Source organism: Sinocyclocheilus rhinocerous, unplaced genomic scaffold, assembly GCF_001515625.1.
Source record: "Sinocyclocheilus rhinocerous isolate Xijiao unplaced genomic scaffold, SAMN03320098_v1.1 scaffold349, whole genome shotgun sequence".
Lineage (NCBI taxonomy): Eukaryota > Metazoa > Chordata > Actinopteri > Cypriniformes > Cyprinidae > Sinocyclocheilus > Sinocyclocheilus rhinocerous.
The window spans coordinates 984,695-1,007,548 of record NW_015637137.1 but is presented as its reverse complement, the minus strand read 5'-3'; the positions used below and the strand labels follow the sequence as shown (position 1 = coordinate 1,007,548).

The window sequence follows — 22,854 nt, the reverse complement described above, 5'->3', positions numbered from 1 at the left end:
CTTTCAGTGCTATCAGGCTAAAGTTAGCATTTTCCAAGATCTCCTATTGTACCTTTAATGTATGCAATTTCAGCAATAAAAATTAAAATTTTTTTTTAAAGAAAACAAATTAGTTGTTTATTTTAAGAGATCTATCTTATTATCTCTTGTATATTTAGTATTGCTCTTTACTAAAGAAAAATTACTTCTTATCCGATTACTCGATTAATCGATGGAATAATCTGTAGAATACTCGATTACTAAAATAATCGATAGCTACAGCCCTAGTGTGTGGTATTGGAAGAGGTCACCTGGCCTCGTCTGGAAGAGACAAGAAATGTAGATGTCTCCAGGTCAGCAGAGGAACCGTTAGCTGTTGAATCTGATCTTGTTCAAGATGGTGGGAAACAGCATGCATCTGAATCAGAACAATCAATGGAACACGTCCCTGCCCCTGTAATAAACAAACATTTGTCTAAAAGGCCTGTTCCCACCCCCAGAAGGACTAACCGAGCAAATGCTGGTATGGCATTGCTGTTTCATGAGCCAAGATTAGCATGTAATCCTGTTTCACTCAGTCCTGAAGTTTTTCCCCAGGTCTTGACAAGCCTTGGTACTGTGTTCTTCAGAGAAGCTGTGAAGGAAGTTAAGAATATGCACTAAGTCATCGAGGACAATGATTTCTTAGCAGGCGAGGATGTGGCTAGGTTGTAAAACTAGGCACTGTTTCTGTATTATGTTTCAAAAATGTTCGTGGCTCCTTTAAGAGATTCCCGTTCTCTTCTCGCGAGATTGTTTGTGTACTTTGGATGCGTGTGCGCGGTTAGAGAAGCCATTTTCATGGTGCAACAGAGCTCCACGCTGTAGTGCTTGCATCAATCTAATTTACCATGTAATAAAAATCATTTTTCTTGGTAAATATCATTCCTAATGTATTTAATATGCACAAATATGTTACAAAGCTAGGTCTAGACAATCATTTGGTGTGTAAATTTCATTAGATGCAAGTGGATGTGACCCGTGTGTGACGAGTGGAACTCGTGATGAGGTGTTAAGACGCATTTCGGGGGAAGGGTCCATAGGTCCTCATACGGCTTGTTAACTGAGGGGTGTTACAGAGTATTTGTTAAATATAGCTAACAAAATATATATTGTGTGTTTGATTGGTCCAGACGCTACACGTGTGATCCGTGGACTTGGGAGCATTTCAGTTGCGTTGGTGTCTATGCAGTGTCAGACAGCTCTCAGATTCCATCAAAAATATCTTAATTTGTGTTCCGAAGATGAACGAAGGTCTTACGGGTTTGAAACGACATGAGGGTGAGTAATTAATGACAGAATTTTCATTTTTGGGTGAACTACCCCTTTAATGGTAACGGATTTGGGTACGTAAGTTCCATGATATATCATATAAATGTTTACATTGTGTTTATTAGATAATGATTTTGTTGAAAATCTGTTACGTGACTATACTAACATGTGATTTGATTTATATGTCCGATAATTCATGGTTAATCTGTGTAACAAAGTAAAAATGGTTTTGTTAATGTACTCTCAATTCTCTTGTGCCTTAGCCACTGCCGTATTCCAATTTGTTTCTACCGTATTTTAGTTTTTTTATTATTTTTTTCCTCTTGGTGATTAGTTTAAACCCAGTGTGTTTCAGTGTATTTCAGTGTGGTTCAGTGCACGTATTGTTACATATTTCATTCTGTATCGCCTAGAGTTTATTGGATTTGACATCTATCTACTGTGTCTAAAGACGAATTTTGTTGTGTATGATTCAGTATCAAATTTAAAGTTACTGTGCTGCACTGTGTCAGATTCTTTTGTAACACCTTTTGGGAGAGGTTCCAAAACCCATTTGAATTAGACATCGTTTTTTAAAAATCTTTTGTTACATTAAACTTTGCTACCATCGAGCGCTGTCATTTAATCAACACAGCAGTCAGAATAAACCCCAAGAAAAACCTGTTTTGTTTTCGATGTGTTCTTCATAGTTCACCCGGTTACAAGCAAAAACCCTATCATTTCAAATGCAACATGACAGGTAAATACATGTAATGTGGCTATAAATTATAGTATGTGCATGTACTGTAAGTGCAGTCATATTCTCTCCCCATCAATTTTCATGGAGAGCATGCTGTGAACTGTAAAGCCCTTGCCCAGTTTGAGTTAATGCCAGCAAAAATGATTCATGTAGTCCCAAAACAATTGGATTAAATAAACTTTTTATTATTGTTTTAGAAATTTAAGTGGATTACTTAACATGCAATGAAATTAAGTTGTGACAAAATGATAAAAAAAAAGTATTGCTTTAATGTAAATCGAATAAGCAAAAAAATATATAAAATACACTTGATTTATGCACATCCACATGGTTGTAACAGAACGACTCAGAAAGATGATGGTCAGTTTAAACCGTTTATTAACAGCAGGGAGTGAATGAGCAAACAGATGAGCAATGCAGCAATGGATTGTAGAAACAGAAGGAGAGGTAGTAATAATACTGTCCTGTACTTTGCAGGTTGGGAGATCGGGGACGCTGTGAAGAGGAGAGGAATCCAGGAAGGTAGGAGACGAAAAGTCCGGGAGTCGATGAATATCACAAGGGAGAATAGGAATGATTCCGTTGCTCAATGTGAGACCAGACGATGAGTGGAGGTGAGGTGTGCGTTTATATAGGGAGGTGATTAGTGATGACGAGCAGGTGTGTCCAGTTAGAATTCCAGGGAAGGTGCACGTTGTGATTGGGAGGTGCGAGAGCCTGGCTCATCTGTGACAGTACCCCCTCCCCCACGGCCCACTCCTGAGGGCCGCGGACCCCGCTGTCGTGGTGGCCGACCTCTTCCTCGGGGCGCTGGTCGGTCAGGATGGGATTCGTGGAATTCAGTGAGGAGAACTGGATCAAGGATGTCATCTGGTGGAATCCAGGAGCGTTCCTCAGGTCCGTAGCTCTCCCAATCCACTAAGTATTCCAAACGACCACCACGGCAACGGGAGTCCAGAATCTCCCGAACCGAGTATACGGTGCCGTCCTCCACATCCACTGGAGGAAGGGGTTCCACTGTCTGGCCAGGCTCTGTGGAGGAAGTAGACGGAGGTGAGTGAAATGGCTTGAGGAGTGATACATGGAATGTTGGGTGAATACGGTAAGTGACTGGTAACTTGAGAAGGTAAGTGACTGGGTTAATTTGACGGACAATGGGAAAGGGACCAATGTATCTGGGACTTAACTTCTTGTTAGGCAAGTGCATCCGGATGTCCAAAGCCAAACCAACTGCCCTGGTTGGTATTCGGGAGTGTTGGCCCGTCGAGCATCCGCCTGGATTCTTTGCCGTCGCACTGCCCTCTGAAGGTGATGATGAGATTCGTCCCAGACTCTCTCGCTCTCCCGGAACCAGTGATCGAGAGATGGTACGTCCGAGGGTTCCCCGGACCACGGAAATAGTGGCGGCTGGTATCCGAGTACGCACTGGAATGGGGTAAGTCCAGTGGTTGGTGGTTGTAGCGAGTTCTGGGCATACTCGGCCCAGCCTAGAAACTGGCTCCAGGAGTTCTGGTGGCTGTGACAGAAGGTCCGGAGAAAGCGCCCGATCTCCTGAATCTTGCGTTCCGTCTGCCCATTCGACTGAGGGTGGTATCCCGAGCACAGGCTTACAGTCACCCCAAGGAGAGAGAAGAAAGTCCACCATACCCTGGACACGAACTGTGGTCCTCTGTCTGACACTATGTCTTCCAGGAGGCCGAAGTATCTGAACACGTGCTGAAATAACAGTTCTGCAGTTTCCATTGCAGTAGGCAGTTTATTCAGAGGAATAAGGCGACATGACTTTGAGAATCGGTCTACTATGAGTAATATGCAAGTCTTACCGGCAGAGGATGGTAGGTCTGTGATAAAATCCACTCCCAGGTGTGACCAGGGTCTATGTGGAATGGGCAGAGGTTGGAGCTTGCCTGCTGGTAAGTGGCGTGGGCTCTTGGAGATGGCACATTCCTTACAGCCTTGGACAAACCTACTAACGTCACGTGCCATGCCCAGCCACCAGAAGCGGTTGCGTAGCAGCAAGAGAGTTACATTGGCCCCTGGGTGGCCAGTGCCCAAGGATGAGTGAACTGATTGGATTATGGTGGTACGTTGAGATGGTGGAATATACAGACGATCAGGAGGGCACCCCGGCGGAGTAGCAGAGGGAGTATTGGCGGAGGATACTTCCTTGGTAGTGGACCACTGAATCGGGCAGGTGAAGATCTTTTGAGGAAGAATGGTCTCAGGAGTGGGAGGAGTTTCAGCTGGAGCATAGAGTCGCGAAAGGGCATCTGCCCATATATTTTTGTGGCCAGGTCGGTAGGTTATGGAGAAGATGCTCACTGATGATGTATCCTAGGAAGGGCACTGAGGACCGGTGGAACGAGCACTTCTCCGCTTTCAGGAACAGGTTGAAGTCTCTCAGGCGCTGGAGGACCTCCGCAATGTGCTGGCGATGTTCAGCCATACTCCGGGAATACACCAAGATGTCATCTATGTATACCAACACGAACTTGTGGAGGAAATCCCGGAGTACCTCATGCATGAAGTCTTGGAATACGGAGGGGGCATTGACCAATCCATACGGCATTACCAGATATTCGTAGTGGCTGGTTGGAGTCATGAAGGCGGTTTTCCACTCGTCCCCCTCACATATCCGGATGAGGTTGTAGGCACTGCGGAGGTCCAACTTGGTGAACACGGTGACTTCACGTAGTTGTTCCAATGCAGCTGGGACGAGGGGAAGTGGGTAGAGGAAATTGACTGTACTGCTGTTAAGGATTCTGTAATCTATGCATGGCCGCAAGCCTCCGTCCTTCTTGGCCACGAAGCAGGTGAAGATCTTTTGAGGATGAATGGTCTCAGGAGTGGGAGGAGTTTCAGCTGGAGCATAGAGTGGCGACAGGGCATGGAGAGGTCGGTAGGTTATGGAGACGTTGAAGAAACGAGTCTTCGTGTGAAGAAGAGAGCCCAACAAGCTTGTCTGGGATTGAGACGTTTGGTATTTCTAAGATACTCCAGGTTCTTGTGATCGGTGTAGAAGGTGCACTTTTCAGCCTTGAGGAATAGGTGGTGCTCTCTCAGGCGCTGGAGGACCTCCGCAACGTGCTGGCGATGTTCAGCCATACTCCGGGAATACACCAAGATGTCATCTATGTATATCAACACAAACTTGTGGAGGAAATCCCGTAGTACCTCATGCATGAAGTCTTGGAATACGGAGGGGGCATTGACCAATCCATACGGCATTACCAGATATTCGTAGTGGCCGGTTGGAGTCACGAAGGTGGTTTTCCACTCGTCCCCCTCACGTATCCGGATAAGGTTGTAGGCGCTGCGGAGGTCCAACTTGGTGAACACGGTGGCTCCACGCAGTTGTTCCAATGCGGCTGGGACGAGGGGAAGTGGATAGCGGAATTTGACTGTACTGTTTTTAAGGATTCTGTAATCTATGCATGGCCGCAAGCCTCCGTCCTTCTTGGCCACCTCAAAGCAGCAGGGGACTTGGATGGTCGAATATAACACTGGTGGAGAGCCTCCTCAATGTACTCCTCCATGGCCTTCTGCTCAGGTATGGAGAGTGGAAAGATTCTACCACGGGGCACTGGCGCACCTGGTATGAGGTCAATCACACAGTCCCATGGCCAATGTGGTGGAAGCTGGGTCGCCCTTTTGGGACAGAACACGTCACTAAAGGGGGCGTAGCAGGTAGGTATGTTTACGGATTGTTTCTCTAGAGGACTCTCGATGGACGTGGTGCAGACCGGTAGCACTGGATAGAGTGATGGACGGGTGAGGGGTAGCATAGGGAAACATTCTGGAAAGCAATGATCGCCCCACTTCAGGATCTCTCCAGTCTTCCAGTATATTTCAGGCTGGTGTTGGTTGAGCCAAGGGCGACCCAGTATGATGTCCGCGGTGGAGTGCTCCAGAACCAGTAGGTGAATGCTTTCCTGATGACAAGTCCCAACTCGAAGCAGCAGAGGTCCCACTTTGAATCTTACATCACGTTGACAAAGGGGTTTACCGATTATTGATTGAACCTGGTAGTGGTTTTGGATGGCGGTCCTTTAAAGCCTGAGCTGGTGGCAGAGGTTCCCCGAGATGAAGTTTCCAGCTGACCCAGAGTCGAGGAGTGCTGAGAGAGAGAGGGAATTATCAAAGACAGAAATATGTACCAAAGTAGTGAGTGGAACTTTATCGACAAAAGGTTCCTGGATAACACTCACCACAGGTCGTGGGGGGCGAAAGGGACATGAAATGATAGCATGTCCAGCTGTTCCACAGTATAAACAGAGACCCTGGGCCAGCCTCCTGGAAAGCAATGATCGCCCCACTTCAGGATCTCTCCAGTCTTCCAGTATATTTCAGGCTGGTGTTGGTTGAGCCAAGGGCGACCCAGTATGATGTCCGCGGTGGAGTGCTCCAGAACCAGTAGGTGAATGCTTTCCTGATGACAAGTCCCAACTCGAAGCAGCAGAGGTCCCACTTTGAATCTTACATCACGTTGACAAAGGGGTTTACCGATTATTGATTGAACCTGGTAGTGGTTTTGGATGGCTGTCCTTTGAAGCCTGAGCTGGCTGCAGAGGTTCCCCGAGATGAAGTTTCCAGCTGACCCAGAGTCGAGGAGTGCTGAGAGAGAGAGGGAATTATCAAAGACAGAAATATGTACCAAAGTAGTGAGTGGAACTTTATCGACAAAAGGTTCCTGGATAACACTCACCACAGGTCGTGGGGGGCGAATGGGACATGAAATGATAGCATGTCCAGCTGTTCCACAGTATAGACAGAGACCCTGGGCCAGCCTCCTCTGCCGCTCCGTGAACGGAAGTCGGGTGTTGCCAAGTTGCATGGGTTCTGGAGCACTCTCATGCTCTGGCTGGCAGGGAGGAGTAACCCGGAGTTCTTCATTACATTGTTGCATTCTCGATCGGTGGTGAAACGATGGGGCTGCATCTCAAACACCAGTGAACACTGCAAGAGGAAGCCATTGCAATCCTCCGCCGAGCCAGAGTAGGGCGCTGGATTGGCCACGGGACTGGAGGCGACTGGGGGAGAAGGAGTGTTGCCCGTGGTAGCGGTGGAGGGTGCCGTGAGTGCTCGTTCGAGAGCATCCACGATCTCCTGAAACGGATCCGGGGTGCTCATCCTGCTGTATGTTCTTTGGTGGTCTGGTCTTCTGTAACAGAACGACTCAGAAAGATGATGGTCAGTTTGAACCGTTTATTAACAGCAGGGAGTGAATGAGCAAACAGATGAGTAATGCAGCAATGGATTGTAGAAACAGAAGGAGAGGTAGTAATAATACTGTCCTGTACTTTGCAGGTTGGGAGATCGGGGGCGCTGTGAAGAGGAGAGGAATCCAGGAAGGTAGGAGACGAAAAGTCCGGGAGTCGATGAATATCGCAAGGGAGAATAGGAATGAGTCCGTTGCTCAATGTGAGACCAGACGATGATTGGAGGTGAGATGTGTGTTTATATAGGGAGGTGATTAGTGATGACGAGCAGGTGTGTCCAGTTAGAATTCCAGGGAAGGTGCACGTTGTGATTGGGAGGTGAGAGAGCCTGGCTCATCCGTGACAATGGTACAGCTGCCTGTATTACTCAGAATTTTTCATGTAAACACCTTATTCAGAATCCATTACTGAACATTTATTCATACCTGTGCATGTCCAAACAAAGGTAACTCTGGGTGATACTACAGACAGTGTGAGAAGTCAAGCTGTTCAATGGACAAGAGTCTCATGACCTAGATTCTGCAATTCATCGCACTCTTGTCTGTTATTGTTAAAGACATGAATGAGAATTAATGAGCTGGTTAAATTACTGCCCACAATTACTAAACTGTAGCATAATAAATGACAAGAGCATCTCCATTATTTCCAGGAGAAATTAGCAGGAAATACAGAGAAGAGCAGGAAAAGAATATTGCCATTTAGAGGGGTCATAAATTGAGAAATCAAAATTTCCCTGATCATTTGACACATAAGAGGTCACTATATTATAAAAACATATTGTAAGTTTAAGAATTCAAAACTTTCTCATTAGTCCAAAAGCAGCATTTATTGAAACCAAGCTGCCAAAACAAATTTTTTGTACTTCCGGATTTTTATTACATAACAGAGATGAAAGCACTAAAAAAAAAGTTCTTTATAATCACCGGAGCTGTCAATCACAAAGGGCAAGCTCACTGACTGCACTCTTCCATTATAATCAATGATACAGACTACACTGCTCAATTAATCTCTTATTTACATTGTTGAGACCTGAAATACAGACACAGCACACTCCAAATCTGATGTTCTCACTCTGTTTTTAGCAAATATGTTTGAGGACAGCCGTTCAGGGAGAGTCATCGCAGAGTAAATCATGTGTGAGAGGCATTTAAAACTTCTTCTCTGTCAGTCGGAGGGGCTTAGAGTGGTTGATGCGTGGAAAGAAGTCAGAAGTGGTGCGCTATCAGAGCAGCGCGGAGGAGAATTGAAGCAGCACTTACTTTCACCTTAAATCTTTCTCAAGCTGAGTGTGTGTATGATTACGTGTTTGTTGAGGGAGGAGGCGTGGATCACTGTCAGCATTGCTTCCTGGGGGGAGATTAATAATTCATGAGACGGTTGGTGAGACTCAAAGATTCGCCTGGTGTGTCAAGACTTCGTTACATGTCTTTGCGTGTTTGTATGCCGCAGCGCAACACATAACATTCCCCTCACAGCGAGGATAAATGATGGGACCACTTCTCTTTTGTTCTCGGATCTCTTCATGAATATAAGATGAACTTTCTGTCTTCAGGTCTGTCACCACTGAAGCTTTGGAACGTCTCGAGTGTGTTAGACAGGCTGCTACTCAGCCTTTTTGTTTTTCAAAAAAAAAAGTCGGCAAGAGTTGTTCTAATGTTCAGACTAAACAAAATTGGGACGCGGTCAAAATGTCCTCAAAAATTCACCCCCAAGGTCCACCTCAGTGTTTTTCTATGAATGAAATGCTGTCAGACTAAATTACTTTATGATTCACAGGACCAATTCTGTTCAAAACTCAGAGCTGCCTTTGAATAGCTGGTCATCAGAAAGCAGACCCCGGCGGCCTCCGATTATCTAATGCTTTCTCTGTTGAGATGGATGCATTTGTTCAGTAGAAAAGTCAGGTAGGCAGTTTTGTTGTAGTACAGAACTGTATATACTACATATTGCACAAAGCATTTTCCTTTAGATGACGGATGACGAGTCAACATTGTTTGAAAGCACTTTTCTAAGCACAGTGTTATATTTCACTATGTACATAGAAAGCATCCTCATGGTTCTTAACTATTTATCGCTCCTTTTATCTCTCATACTTATCATCTGTTTTTGTCAGGAATCTTTGAGTTTAAAAGACTATTGATGATTATTGCATTCATTTTTGTGGTATGCATATCTAATGTACTTGTAGACTTTTTCCAAAGAAACTAAGTGTGTGCAGCTGAGCTTTGGTATGTGTGTGCGCGTTTGTTTGTGTGTGATCACGCAACTCCTTAATCACTTGTTCTTGCATCTATCTAATCAATGGTCTGTCAGTCTCTTTTTTTTCCGGCAGGGAGGGAGATTGATCTTCAGGAGTCGCCTCACACTCGTTACAATGTTCACAGTCTTCATTAACACCACCATTAGTCTCACATTGTTACTCTCTAACACAACAGCACAAACAACACTTTGGCTACAGCACGCATGGGGAGAGTGGAATAGACAACTTGGGAATAGATGCAACTTTTGAAGAGTGACTCATGTGCATGCACGAACATAAATGCAGATATACAAAAACAGATAAAACACAGTCAGCATATCATTTCATTTGATACATACATTCACATTTGTTTATATAGCAGATGCTTTTATGAAAAGCAACTTCTAAATGAGGAACATCACAAGCAATTTGTCATGAGAAGTACAAATATTTATAGTACACAACAGAGTGCTGCAACTGTGACTTCAAAACCCAGAAGACTTATTCACCATGGGTTCCCTCATGATTTTCCTATGGGTTTTTATAATGGGGTTTTTCAATTTCTAAATAAAACAAGGTCTGTGGTAACTTGATGATAAAATGCTCTAAATTACACACACTCGTACTGAAAACACAAATTTTGATGCAGCTATGCTTGTTTTTTTTTTTTTTAATGTATGTTTATAATATGTAACTACATAGGAAAACCCATAGGACATTCTGGGTTTTGACGTTATGGCTGCAGCACTCTATGCCAAGTACATATAAACTAGTAGAAATTATTGTGTACACAAGCTGAATTTAACAAAATTGACAGGATTTAAAAAAAAAACCTAATGATAAACTGGGATTTAAAAAATGGTAAAACAGAGAAAAGTTATGACCTAAAGTAAAGAAATATTTAACATTCTGCCCTGTTTCAGTGCAATATCATTAGGCATTCATATATAAAGTGTGTGTTCTAGCTACCTAGACATTTGCCTAGACATTGAGAAATACCAAATTCATATATTAACAGCATTTGTAATGTAACTTTTACGTATGAACAACTTTAGAGACATACAAATGTTTGCAAATAATTGTAAGTTGACATAATATCGGATTCATGGAATTAACAGTTCAAAAGCATGTATATAATATTATATAGTGACTAAAATGATTGTACAAGATCTTCCAATTCCTTTTTTTAATATTTTGGATTTAGACTAGTGTCTTAAGATTTTTGTAACATGTACCTGTACAAATTCATTTGTATTATATGTAGTAGATATACAGTATTATAATAAAGGATTTTTTGTTGTTGTTTTACATTTCTAAAGCTGTTAAGCATTATCTGCTTTCAGTTAATTTATACTGAGATTCAATTAATCTATAGTCCAAATTTACAAAAATGTATGTGTAAATTGTACAGAATAGTTATAAATTCTTGTGTTGCTAACCATAACATATCAAACAAATTTTTGACATTCACCATGTGGACTTCTTTGTATAAATGTTTTTTTTTGTGTCCGTTAAAGCACAAGAAGCTCTTTTGAACATTGTCAAATCATGCTGGAAAGCATGGATCAAGTCAACTTTTATTTATATAGTGCTTTTCACAAACCATGTTGTGAGCCTTATTTGTGCAACAAACTTGCCGAGTGTGGTGTCTTTAAACCATGAAGGACGTACCAAATGTGATGCATTTTCTCAAGTGGATTCTTGCACCCCGCTTTACCTACAGTGCAGTCACATTCACACCTGCTGAGTAAAAGAAAGATAAAGAAAGAGCACGGAGAGTAAAAGAAAGAGAGTGTTGTGGTGGAGACAGTGAGTGACCGCTGTAAGTGGATGTAACAACCTGCTGCTGTGAGAGAAATAAAAGCTTTAGTGTGGGTTGGGACGGCTCTTCTCCACTGAAGGGGAAATAACCCCTGCCTTCTCTGCTCATGTAATATTAAATATCTCTACTTCCACTTCTGTCTTTTCCCCTCCTCTTTCTTGCAGGGCATGTAGAGAGGGCAGCATTTGTTCTCCCTGTCTTTCATATCAGCGCTCTCTCCGGTTCCCTTACTCTCTCCATCGCTCTCTCACTCTCTTTCCCTGAGTGTGCGAGAGGAGTTCAGGCAGCAGCTACGTCAGCCGTCAGCGAGCAGCTGAGGAGAGCTGTGGAACTCACATGTGTGTGTGTCTCTCTCATCTTTCTCTCATAGTCTCCAGCTCATACCTCTACTCTCTCTCTCTCTGGAGTGCACGGCTGTGGCACATCCTGGGGCACTGACACGGCGAACGAAGCACCTCCTCTCACCATCTGCACTCTGCTCCTCAAACAGCAGCAGACCACAGCACAAACCAAGGAGAAAAGAAGGAGAGAGTGGAAGCAAAGGATTGAAGAGAAGAAGAGAGAGATAGGAATCTGAAGGAAAAGTGCGGAGGTAGGAGAGACTGATGGACAGAGTAGAAAAAGTGAAGAAATCTGAAACATAATTTCAGAAAACTGAAACAGAGATGAAGTGAGGAATGCAGAGCTGATAAATGTGAAACTGAAAAGAGAAATATTTGTTATAAATAGGAACGTAGCTGGGTCCGGGAGAGAATAACAACCTCAGAGAACAGTGTGGTAGAATATAGCTGGTGAAACGGAAAAGAGCAAAGGCTCAGGGAGAGATCAGCAGGAGGGATCAGAGTCATTTGCAAAGGACAGCCCTGGCCAACCACATGCCCATCGAATTTGTTTGTAAAATCAAGTTTGCTGAGGACGACGAAGCCAAGGGGGCCTCGACAGAAGGAGGCGAAACCGTTATGCTAGATGGCCTTCCGCGGCAAAAAGGAGGCATGGCTGACCTGGCGTCCTTTGCAAGCTCCTCTTCGCTGCACGGTCTGGCTCGGGTGTTGGGGACCTCGGGGCGCTTGGGCTTCAGACAGACCCTCTGGGGACTGGCACTGTTGGCCTCGCTTGGTCTCTTCCTGTACCAGGCGACATGGAGCACGGCGACTTATCTAGAGCGACCCCACCTCGCAGCTATGAGGGAAGAAACCCGCCGTGAGCTCAACTTCCCGGCCATCACACTCTGCAACGTCAACCGATTCCGCTTCTCAGCCCTCACCGACGCGGACATCTACCACTTGGCTAACCTCACCGGCCTGCCGCCCAAGAGCCGGAAAGGACACCGGCCAAGTGAGCTCCAGTACCCACCCCCTGACATGCTAGACATTTTCCAGAGGACTGGCCACCAGCTGGAAGACATGCTGAAGAGTTGCAACTTCAGTGGGCAGAACTGCTCGAGTGAAGACTTCAGCGTGGTGAGTAGCACAGGCTATGATTGGCTACCAGGATCATTTGTTTGGCTTGAAAATCATCTCTTGGTTTGGTGACTCTGAGCGAAATTTTATAATGCCTCCTTCAGTCTTAGAGACAGCTAACAGCTAAACGATTTGTTTGGAAAGAGGAAATTAAGCCCCATCCATCTGTGTCTAACCTCCATGCTGGGGCAACAGACTGCAACAGTAGAACGATGCAGTTATTTGCCATCTCAATTCGAGACCTGCCTCATTTCTCTCTCCCCGCTTTCTACGTCCTTTTCTTTTCCTGTTACATCATAGTCTGTCCCATCTGATGCCGAGTCTTATTTTGGCCAGAGAATGGATGAAAAATTCAGGAGAGGGACAAGCGACATGATTCCTGCATTAGCCCAGTCAGCCTTGAGGAGACATGTGCTCAACTGAGAACGATGCAGTTATTTGCCATCTCAATTCGAGATCTGCCTCATTTCTCTCTCCCCGCTTTCTACGTCCTTTTCTTTTCCTGTTACATCATAGTCTGTCCCATCTGATGCCGAGTCTTATTTTGGCCAGAGAATGGATGAAAAATTCAGGAGAGGGACAAGCGACATGATTCCTGCATTAGCCCAATCAGCCTTGAGGAGACGTGCTCAACTCTCCGAAGAAAGTTCTTTCCCTTACGTTGACTTTTTTTGCTTGTCACGATGGTGTAATTCTCCTTAGTTTTGCTGTTGTTGTTGCAATTCAGTCAGTAATTTCCTCTTAGGGCTCTTGCTATCAGTCTAAACAGGATTAGATACGAGAGATATCCGTGATATAGATCATGAGACTTCTGTCAAGGATATCAGCTCTCTCTAGAGTTCGAGCCCTCCTCATATAACTAATTTACTCCTTTTCTCTTCTCTGCTACCTCCTTCACTCTGATTAGTCTTGGTTTCTTATGTAGAGTTTTAAAATATAATCATTTACTGTGTGATTTCATGGGATTCAGCAGTGAAGGCTTAGGCAGGTGATTTACTTTATTATCCTGTTCACAAATTTGTTTGCCAGTATGTATACATTTTCATTGTGCCCCATTACCCGGGAGTTACCAGAATTTCTGGTTTCACTTTTCATATGGATATGCGCATCCAAATTGCTGCAGTTTTGTGCATATTGCTGACAGTCTGTTTTTCAGTGATTGACATTGTAACCTGCGCTTATTAAAGTATTTCCCATGTGTACTTAGAGAGCTATAGTCAAGAGACTAACATCCTATTCTACAGATCTAGAGTATTTTAAATAAGCTTGCATTTAGCAAAATCTTTGGAAGTAGTAACCTTAAAGTGTATTTTAATTGTTATATTATTTTAGAGATTGTTTATTTTTTATATTTGCATTATTATTTATTTTTCTATTGCCCCATTATAATGGGGAAAAAAGATTTTTATCTTGACACTTAGTGTCTGTCTGTTTGTATTTCTTTGGCTTGATTTACTCATTTAGATACATCAGAACAAATGTAATGGTAATCAGACTTGCTTGCACATTGGGGTTTAACTACAATGTTTATTATGTTGCAATTGCTAAAACTGCTGCCAGTTGCTGTGTTATCCAATTACCAAAGCCAATTTTTACTCACATTTGGTGCTTGTTAGTTAGTTTTCAGTGTTGTGGTATGGTTGTTCTGTTGACATTCTATTTAGTTTAACGTTAATTCTTTTTCATCTAAGAAGTCACTAGCGGCTGTGATCTCTCTGATGTCTTCAGATCTTGAACCATCCTCATTAGGCTCCTTTGTTGCTCAGTTACGATTTCCTGTTTTGTCAACAGGTCATGTAGTAGTGCCGAAACACATTTAATACAGTACCTGTGAGGTTAACACATCATAGATTTGACATAAAGCCCTTGTTATGTTCTGACATTGCAGCAGGATGTTAAAGCCTTAAAGTCTGCGGAATCTGAGGTTGCTTGATGCAGTAATGCATCTGTAGATATCTCATTGCACAGAGATGAAATAGTGCTGCTATAGTATTTGTTATTTAAAAATTAGGTCATAACTGCATTCTGCCAAAATGAATTTTAGTGTCTGTAAATTTGTGCTTTAAAATGGAAAGAAGTTCTGTGTGAGAAAGACTGAACATAAAAATCTTCTGTGTCGTCAATACAATCAATTGCTCAGATTGTTGTGCCATTATTGGAATGAGCTCTGACAGCCTATCTATTTTAAAATGTACCTGCCTGTCATGTAAAAAAAAAGGAACAATGATTGATGGTTTCTATACAGTATTGGATCATCCTTTTCCTGTGAAATCGAACAGTTCTTGTTGAGAATAATGCTTTAGTCAAAAGTCTGTTCTGTGTTACTGTAAACCACAGTCACATCTGACGCTAACCAGAAGTGCCAGATGTAAGCATAAACTATTGTTATCTGGGTAGTTTTTGTGTCTGTTTATTTACTGGATGATCTAGTGCTGAATAAATGTGCCTTCATTTTTTTCAGCCATCTAAAGCTTTTTAGATTAATATTCAGTAGAGATGTGAGATAAACTTCTCTACAAGCTAAATGCTCTGTAAGTTACAAGTTGATCTATCTGTTCTCCTGTCTTCGGAGATCGTAATGGCCCTTTTAATGGCTCTTACACAAAAATTGCACCTGTCTGGTTGTCCATCTCTTAGAATGAACCGATTAAAGAGCCTTTAAAATCATTATAATTTTTTTCAGTACCAAAAATAGACTGCTGCAAAGGCTTAAGGGTGACAAACTGTGCATGAACTCTTTGTTGACACCCTCACTGACCAAAAAAAGAATGTGTGTTATTATCCAACCTTATGCAGTCCACCTGGCACTTCTAAAGAATGACCATCATGTTATTTAGAATCAATGAACACCCTATAACTATGTCAGTTTAAACAGGATAAATTTTTGCCACTTAAAGCTAAACATGTAATTTTCAGGTGCATTAAATAATAATAACAACAATAGGCATAATAATAATGCCTTATTTTATCTTTTTGTTTCAAAATGCATCTTAAATACATATTTAAATATTTATGTAAATATATGTCTTAAATATTCCGAACAACCAACCAGAAATCTAGAGTACACCTCTTGTGACACTATGTAACGCCCTTGTGTCCTTATTTGGTTGTTCCTGTCCTCGTTATTAGTTTATTACCTTGATTGTGCTCACCTGTCTGCCCCTCGTTATCCACCCTATATTAGTTCCTGCCTCCTGTAGTCTAGTTTGTCGGTTATTGTGAATGTTACCCTGAGTGTGTGTTTCTCATCTACCCGTATCTGCCGTGTTGTCTCTACATTAAATATCCTTCTTTGAATCCTTGTCGTCCTCGTCATCCTGCCTGCCTCCACACACCGTGACCGTGACACACTAATGCTCCTGCCCTTACAAAACATATAAGAATATTCTGGAATATATAAAGCTATATTAAATTATACATTTACATACAGGAAACTATAGTGCTTATATTTTGTTTTATTATATACATTTTTTTATGTATTGCAATATTTGTGTGGACCATGTATGTAAATATATCACAGTGAAGACAAACCTGCACTACATTTTTTCCTCGCTTTAATGAAGCACTCGATTATTTAATTTCTCTTTCATAAGTTAACACGTGTTTAGATACAGCTATAAACTTACTGATATTTCAATTTATTGTTTACATAATTACACATTTCATATTGAAAATATATGTGATGTAGCCTATTAAAATGTATCTACACTGAAAATAAATAGTAAGGTATATTTCAAGGTTTTTTGGACAATTGGATGGAAAATGTTATATATATATATATATATATATATATATACACACACACATCACATATACATTTCCCTCATAGTTGTTTAACTCTTTGGCTTTCACAGAGCTTTTACAGTTCAGTTAGTTCAAACATGAGACATCAATCTGAGATAATGTTTCATTTCCTTCATTTTCCAACCAAAAAAACAGATTTTACTTTTAGTTTTATTTCTCATCTCAGAAACAGGTTTTCAATCTATGTTTCCTCTTAAATATATGACTTTATCTCTAATGTATTTTTAAGAAAAAAAAAAGAAAAGAAAACAACAAAATCTCCCAGCAGCAGATATGTCAGCTGTAGTCTCAGACTGCGGATGACTAATGTGTACGCAGTGGGTGATGTTAACAAACTCTTTGGCTTTCACAGAGCTTTTACAGTTCAGTTAGTTCAAACATGAGACATCAATCTGAGATAATGTTTCATTTCCTTCATTTTCCAACCAAAGAAACAGATTTTACTTAAATTCATTTGTTTTATTTCTCATCTCAGAAACAGGTTTTCACATGGAGGAGTAATTGAGGGCTTCTGGTCTAAGTCCAGGGAATGTGAATCATTTCTTCCGATTAACGTCACGAAAGTGAACTGTGTTGGACTGCTGTTTTTTTGTTTTTGATTTGGCAGAGGAGGTTTATCAAAATGTTCTGTGATATTTTGATTTTTGAATAGTTATGAGTTTCACATAGCAAGGTTGCCAAACACTATCAGTTTCGTTTTAGGAAAATAATAGATAATCTTGATATTTTTTAAAATCTTGACACAAATGCCATTTGAGATTTTTGTATAGTTTTGAACGATTGACATATGACTTTATTGCAGTAATTTATTGTAATAAATTAATTTAATTGTCTGTCCTCTCAAAGTGAGTTTGCTATGTGAATTAAAACAAAGAATGACTGTACAAGTTTAAAATTTTTAAGATGAACAGATTTACTGTTCAACTTCAAAGTGCTTTGTATTTTAGATATTTTAATTAACATAGCAATGTGAAAATGTGACAGTAAAATGCACAAGAAACTGAAGAAAAAAGGACTAATTGTCTTTACATTTCACTATAGATACAACAATCAGTTCAGTACTCTAACCTATAGAAGCCCATTTCCGCCACGTAAGAAAAAAATTAATGCCTTAAAAAGTAAAAATTATGACATACTTAAGTCATAATTACGAGATAAAAAGTTGAAATTATGACTTAGTCGAAATTATGAGATAAAAATTTGAAATTATGATTTAAAAAGTCGAAATAATGACTTAAGTCATAATTATGACATCAAAAGTCGAAATTATGAGATTAAAAAGTCGAAATTAACTTTAACTTTACAAGTTGAAATTGACTTAATGACTTTATAAACACATTGGTCACAGGATAGTGGTCTATAATGGTAAACGGGACATTCTGAAACGAGTTAATTTGGCAGTTTGGGGGACAAAGTTCAACACACACCTTATTAATAAAGCATATCATTAACAGACAAGCAGAATATAGCCCAGAATATGAACGCAACACGCTGAGTTGCATGTTAAGCATTTTCTTGTGGTAGAACGTGAAATAAATAAATAAATATACAGTATATGTGTGTGTGTGTGTGTGTGTGTGTGAGAAGAGTTCAGATGCGAAAGCCTTGAAATTTTCTTCTAAAATTAGCATTTTTATCAGGCTCCTATTTCAATTTTAGAAGAAAATTTGCATCTGAACTCTTCATATATATATGAATCATATATATCATATATATCAGTGGCGTGCGGTGGTGTTTTAATAGTCGACTTATTTCGGGTCATCGTCATAAAAGCTCTGTAAACACTGCCACAGACACGAAGATATATCTTTCATTTCATCACGCTGAATGCTCACTAAAAACTGACGCAGTCATCACGTTTTCAGACCATTTCAAGTTTTATTTTGACGTGACACAAACTAGTGCTATCTAAGTGGGAGAGTTGTTTACGTACTTTATAATTAGTCAATAATGCCATCATTTTCTTCATTCAGACCTAGAGCTTGCATGAAAACAAGAGGCGGGATTTATCACACGAACCAATCACATTCAATCATAACCGATCATATCCAATTATTGCACGAGTAACTTTACCTGCGGGTGTCGCTGTTGGACAGTGTTACTTTATAACAACGAGTGACTTTTATGCTGCGTCTCAATGTGCCTACTTATACAACGCCCTTAATGTATGCACTGTTTTGGTGAAGAAAAAGTACACACTTTTGAGTGTGTAGTAGAAGAGTAGGCAAGCTTTGGGACATACTATCACGTCACACAACTGCGTCTTTAAAGGACCGCTCTGTCGCACCTGTTACACACACCCTGTCACTGTAAATCATCTTGTCACAGTTATGTTTATAAAAGTTCACATTGCTGTTGCAGATGAAATATAACACGGATAACAATAAATAAATATTTTTTACCTGGTTAAATGTTGATTATTAGTAACTCAAACCTTTTTGTAAACCTCGCTACCTAACCGCGATCGCGCGCATCCGCCACGTTTGTAGTTTTTCTAACGCGTTTTATTCGTGTTTGTAGTTCAGGACCGAATCCTTCACCAAAGCGCAATGGATTGTGGGCAATTTTAGCCATTAGAATGTGCACGGATCCACACTTCAAAAATCGACCTGAAATAGTAGACATTCCGGGGACTTTTGGCATATTCATTTCAACATACTATGCTTTGGGACACACTTATTATAATCCCACATACTATTTAGGATGGATAGTATGAACATTGAGACGCAGGGTCAGTCAGTTATTTTTGATGAATCAGTCAAATTGGTTTGCAAAGCAGTCTGAACAAATCGTTTTGTGAATTGCAAAAGAACCATTCATTCTAGTCGATTCTTCTTGATGACCCTGTCAGATTGGTTTGCAAAGTGGTCTGAACGAATCATTTCGCAATTTTATAAATATTAATTTGCATAAAATGAGTAGGTCCTGTCAGGGTCTGGCGTCTGGTGTTTCTCCCTCTCACCACCAGAGGTCGCCATTTCCCATCCTCCCGGACTCCGTTACCTTCACTCCACTCACCTGTTCTCTCATTACCTTATTATTGATTAATTTGTCCCAGCTGTTTACCTGATTGCCTCTCCCTTATAAGCTCCCTGTGTTTTCTGTTCTGGGCTCGTTTGTCTCACATAGGTGTCGGTGCACGCCTTTGATTTGTGGCTGCCCTGTGCTCAGTTTACGTCTCGTGGTGAGCACTTGTGTTACTCTGGCTTTTTCCCCTTCGGGGTGGTTTCATTTGTGTTTTTGTGTTAATTTTGTGAATTATAAATAAAGACCCCCATCTGCCTGCACTTGAGTCTTCACCTCTTACAGTCCGTGACAGTACAAACGAGCCCTTTGAAGACTCAGCGGCAATGGGGATTTTTCTATATCCAGCTCCCGGACGACCGAGGATCCATACCTTTGCCAATGGGCCTCATCCCTGCCCACAGGACAATCGCCCCTTTGGGCTGTATGCCGAGGACCTCTTCGATGCAGGCCAGGGGCTAGGGGTTGAAGAGAACACCCTCATCCACCTGTTTCTAGCGGGCCTGGACAAGCCTGTCAACTGGGAGGAGCTGGGGGAGTTAGATACGTGGTCCTATTGGGAGATGGTCGACCACATCGTCTATTTTAAGGAGGTGGAACTGCTGGAGGGTGCACCCCTCCCAGTCTGGGCTGCTGTTCCAGAGCCTCCTCAGGTCGTGTCGGCCACTTCCAGGTTCTGGGGGTCACTCTCTGGGCATCCCGGGCTGAGACGCAGCGTGGAGGATTCGCCGCTGATGTCGGTGAGGGAGGCGGTGGGGCCCGCTCACGATCCTCCCGAGGCGGCGGTCGTATTATATATAAACATATACTGTATATTTATTGATTTATTTCCCGTTCTACCCCAAGAAAACGCTTAACGTGCTACTCGGTGCATTGCGTTCATATTCTGGGCTATATTCTGCTTGTTTGTTAATGGTATATGCTTTATTAATAAGGTGTGTGTTGAACTTGGTCCTCCAAGCTGTTTTAAGCCAAAATTAACTTGTTTCAGAATGTCCCGTTTATCATTATAGACCACTTTCCTGTGACCAATGTGTTTATAAAGTCATTATATCAATTTCGACTGGTAAAGTCATAATTTCGATTTATGTCATAATTTTGACTTTTTAAGGCATTCATTTTTTTCTTACATGGCGGAAATGGGCTTCCATACTAACCTGATTGGTCCAACAGATCTGACTTTTCACTGCTTGTGTCAAAACTAATCAGGTTATGTCATTACACCAGTAGGTGGCAACAAGGAACTGTCTTTGAGTGAGTCACTGAATAATATGTTCAACTGATTTGTTCAAAACACTGATTCATTAAGGAACAAAACAAGTGATTGCCTTTGGGTGTTTCTTAATTGGAAATTTGCATCCTTTCTGCATTTTTTTGAAGGGTGCTTCAAGTGTATCCTTCATGTCCTCCAATCACCCACAATCTTTTGCACACATTCCAATTCATGAAAAAGAACTGGCAAAAATGTCGCTTATACATTTCATTCTCCAGTGCAAGAATTTTTTTTAAAGATTTATTTTTTGGATTTTCGCCTTTATTATGATAGGACAGACGGTAAGGAAAATGAGAGAGAGGGGGGTGGGATCGGGAAAGTTCCACGAGCCAGGACTCAAACTCGAGATGCCCAAAGCGCAACGGTGCTAAATGATGGCGCGCTGCCCATAAGGTTATTGGCGCCAACAAAAAACGAAGAAAAAAAAAGTTTATTGTAAAATTAATCACATGATACTGCCCATGTTAACCTCTGGGAAACCAGACAGTTTTCAATGACTGTTCTGCATTAATAGAAATGCATACATATTTTTGAATTCAAGTATTTTCCCAAATTAATTTTTTATAATATTTTAATGCCATGACCACGAGGTGGAAACATTTCTGACTTTGCATTTGGACTTATTAGACCGTCTCATTCTAGTGTTTAATGGGGAGGAGTCTAACCTAGAAACCTCATACGATTTACCCCTATTACGATGTAGTGTGATCCGATTTCGATTCGATATACAATGCAATTCAATGCAATACGATGCAATGGAAACAATATTATGCTATGCAATTCAATATGGTAAATAGTTCACATTTATTTCTTTGGTTCAGACAGACAGCAAATCATAAATTAACTTAAGTGCCTTCTAACTTCTTCACGCCTCGGTTGTGATACGTCATATTCCCGTATCAGTAGTGATGAGAGAACGCGCTTGAGAAACAGTTTAGAGAAATCAGGATAAATCAATCTACATATAAAATATTGATCACAAAATAAACAATAAAAGTATAGCACATCTTCTAATGAGTATATGAAGAGTGTGGTTCCAAAACGCGATAAACACCATTTAAAAAAATATTTTGAGTTTCCGCCAAAATCAGTATTGTATCTGGTCGGTATTGAAAAGTCCATTTTTAATCCCGGCATCCTAGGTTTTCTCATCTATTTTGTACTTTGTGATCAACAAACAAACTTAGGGCTGCATGATAAATCGCATGTGATTGTCATGCGCATCTCGTCAGTAAAGCCGGTTCTGTGAACAGTAAATCTCCATCACGTGCTTTCAGTTGGAGCAATACACAGAGCCATAGATCACTGCTATATCGCGTTCATAATCGCAGATGAGTCACATTCGATTATGAACGTGATATTGCATAGCTTGTCAGTGTAAGTGTTTTTATTTATGCCATTAATGTTTTTGTTAATACAGCGTATACTACTCGACTAAATGAATGTAACATGGCAAAGATGAATGTAAGGGAAATGTCATTTTGTACGGAAGTTCCGTAGCTTAGAACTTCCGTAATTTTGGAATTTCTGTGGTTTAATGTGATATTGTTGTTCATGTATGTTCATGATGAAATTTTCTTTTATTGTTGTAATTAATTTATAGCATTAACAAGATGACCGGCTGAATTCATTTTGGGAGCGATGACTGATTGAATGTATTTTTAGTTCAGTGCCTGTATATAAGATTAGTATTGACGAAGTTCAGAGGTCATATGTGGATCAACTTACTATGTTATTTTCAACAGTTTCAATATGAAAAATACCTTTTATATTGATTCAATGGATTTATTGCATTTTGAAGAAAAAAAAGTGGGAAAAAAAGGGAAAAAAAGTGGGGAAAAAAGATGGTATGTGAAAGTTTGAAACAGAAAATAGTGGTTTTCATCTTGCCACTTGTAAAGAAAACACATTTTTACTCAAATTAATCAAAATGGATTTATAGCGTTTTGGAACCAAACTCTTCATATATAAATAAATAGATTTT

General features: G+C 41.0%; 1 protein-coding gene across 1 annotated transcript in view; it reads left to right on the top strand.

Moving 5' to 3' along the window:
• Nucleotides 1-12,104: 12,104 nt before the first annotated feature.
• The window catches only part of asic4b (acid-sensing (proton-gated) ion channel family member 4b), a 50,881-nt gene continuing 40,131 nt past the window's right edge, over nt 12,105-22,854 (top strand). The window contains exon 1 of the mRNA XM_016563378.1: nt 12,105-12,769. Within this exon, the coding sequence (XP_016418864.1) occupies nt 12,185-12,769 (585 nt within the window). The 5' untranslated portion in view covers nt 12,105-12,184. The remainder of the gene's footprint in view (nt 12,770-22,854) is intronic.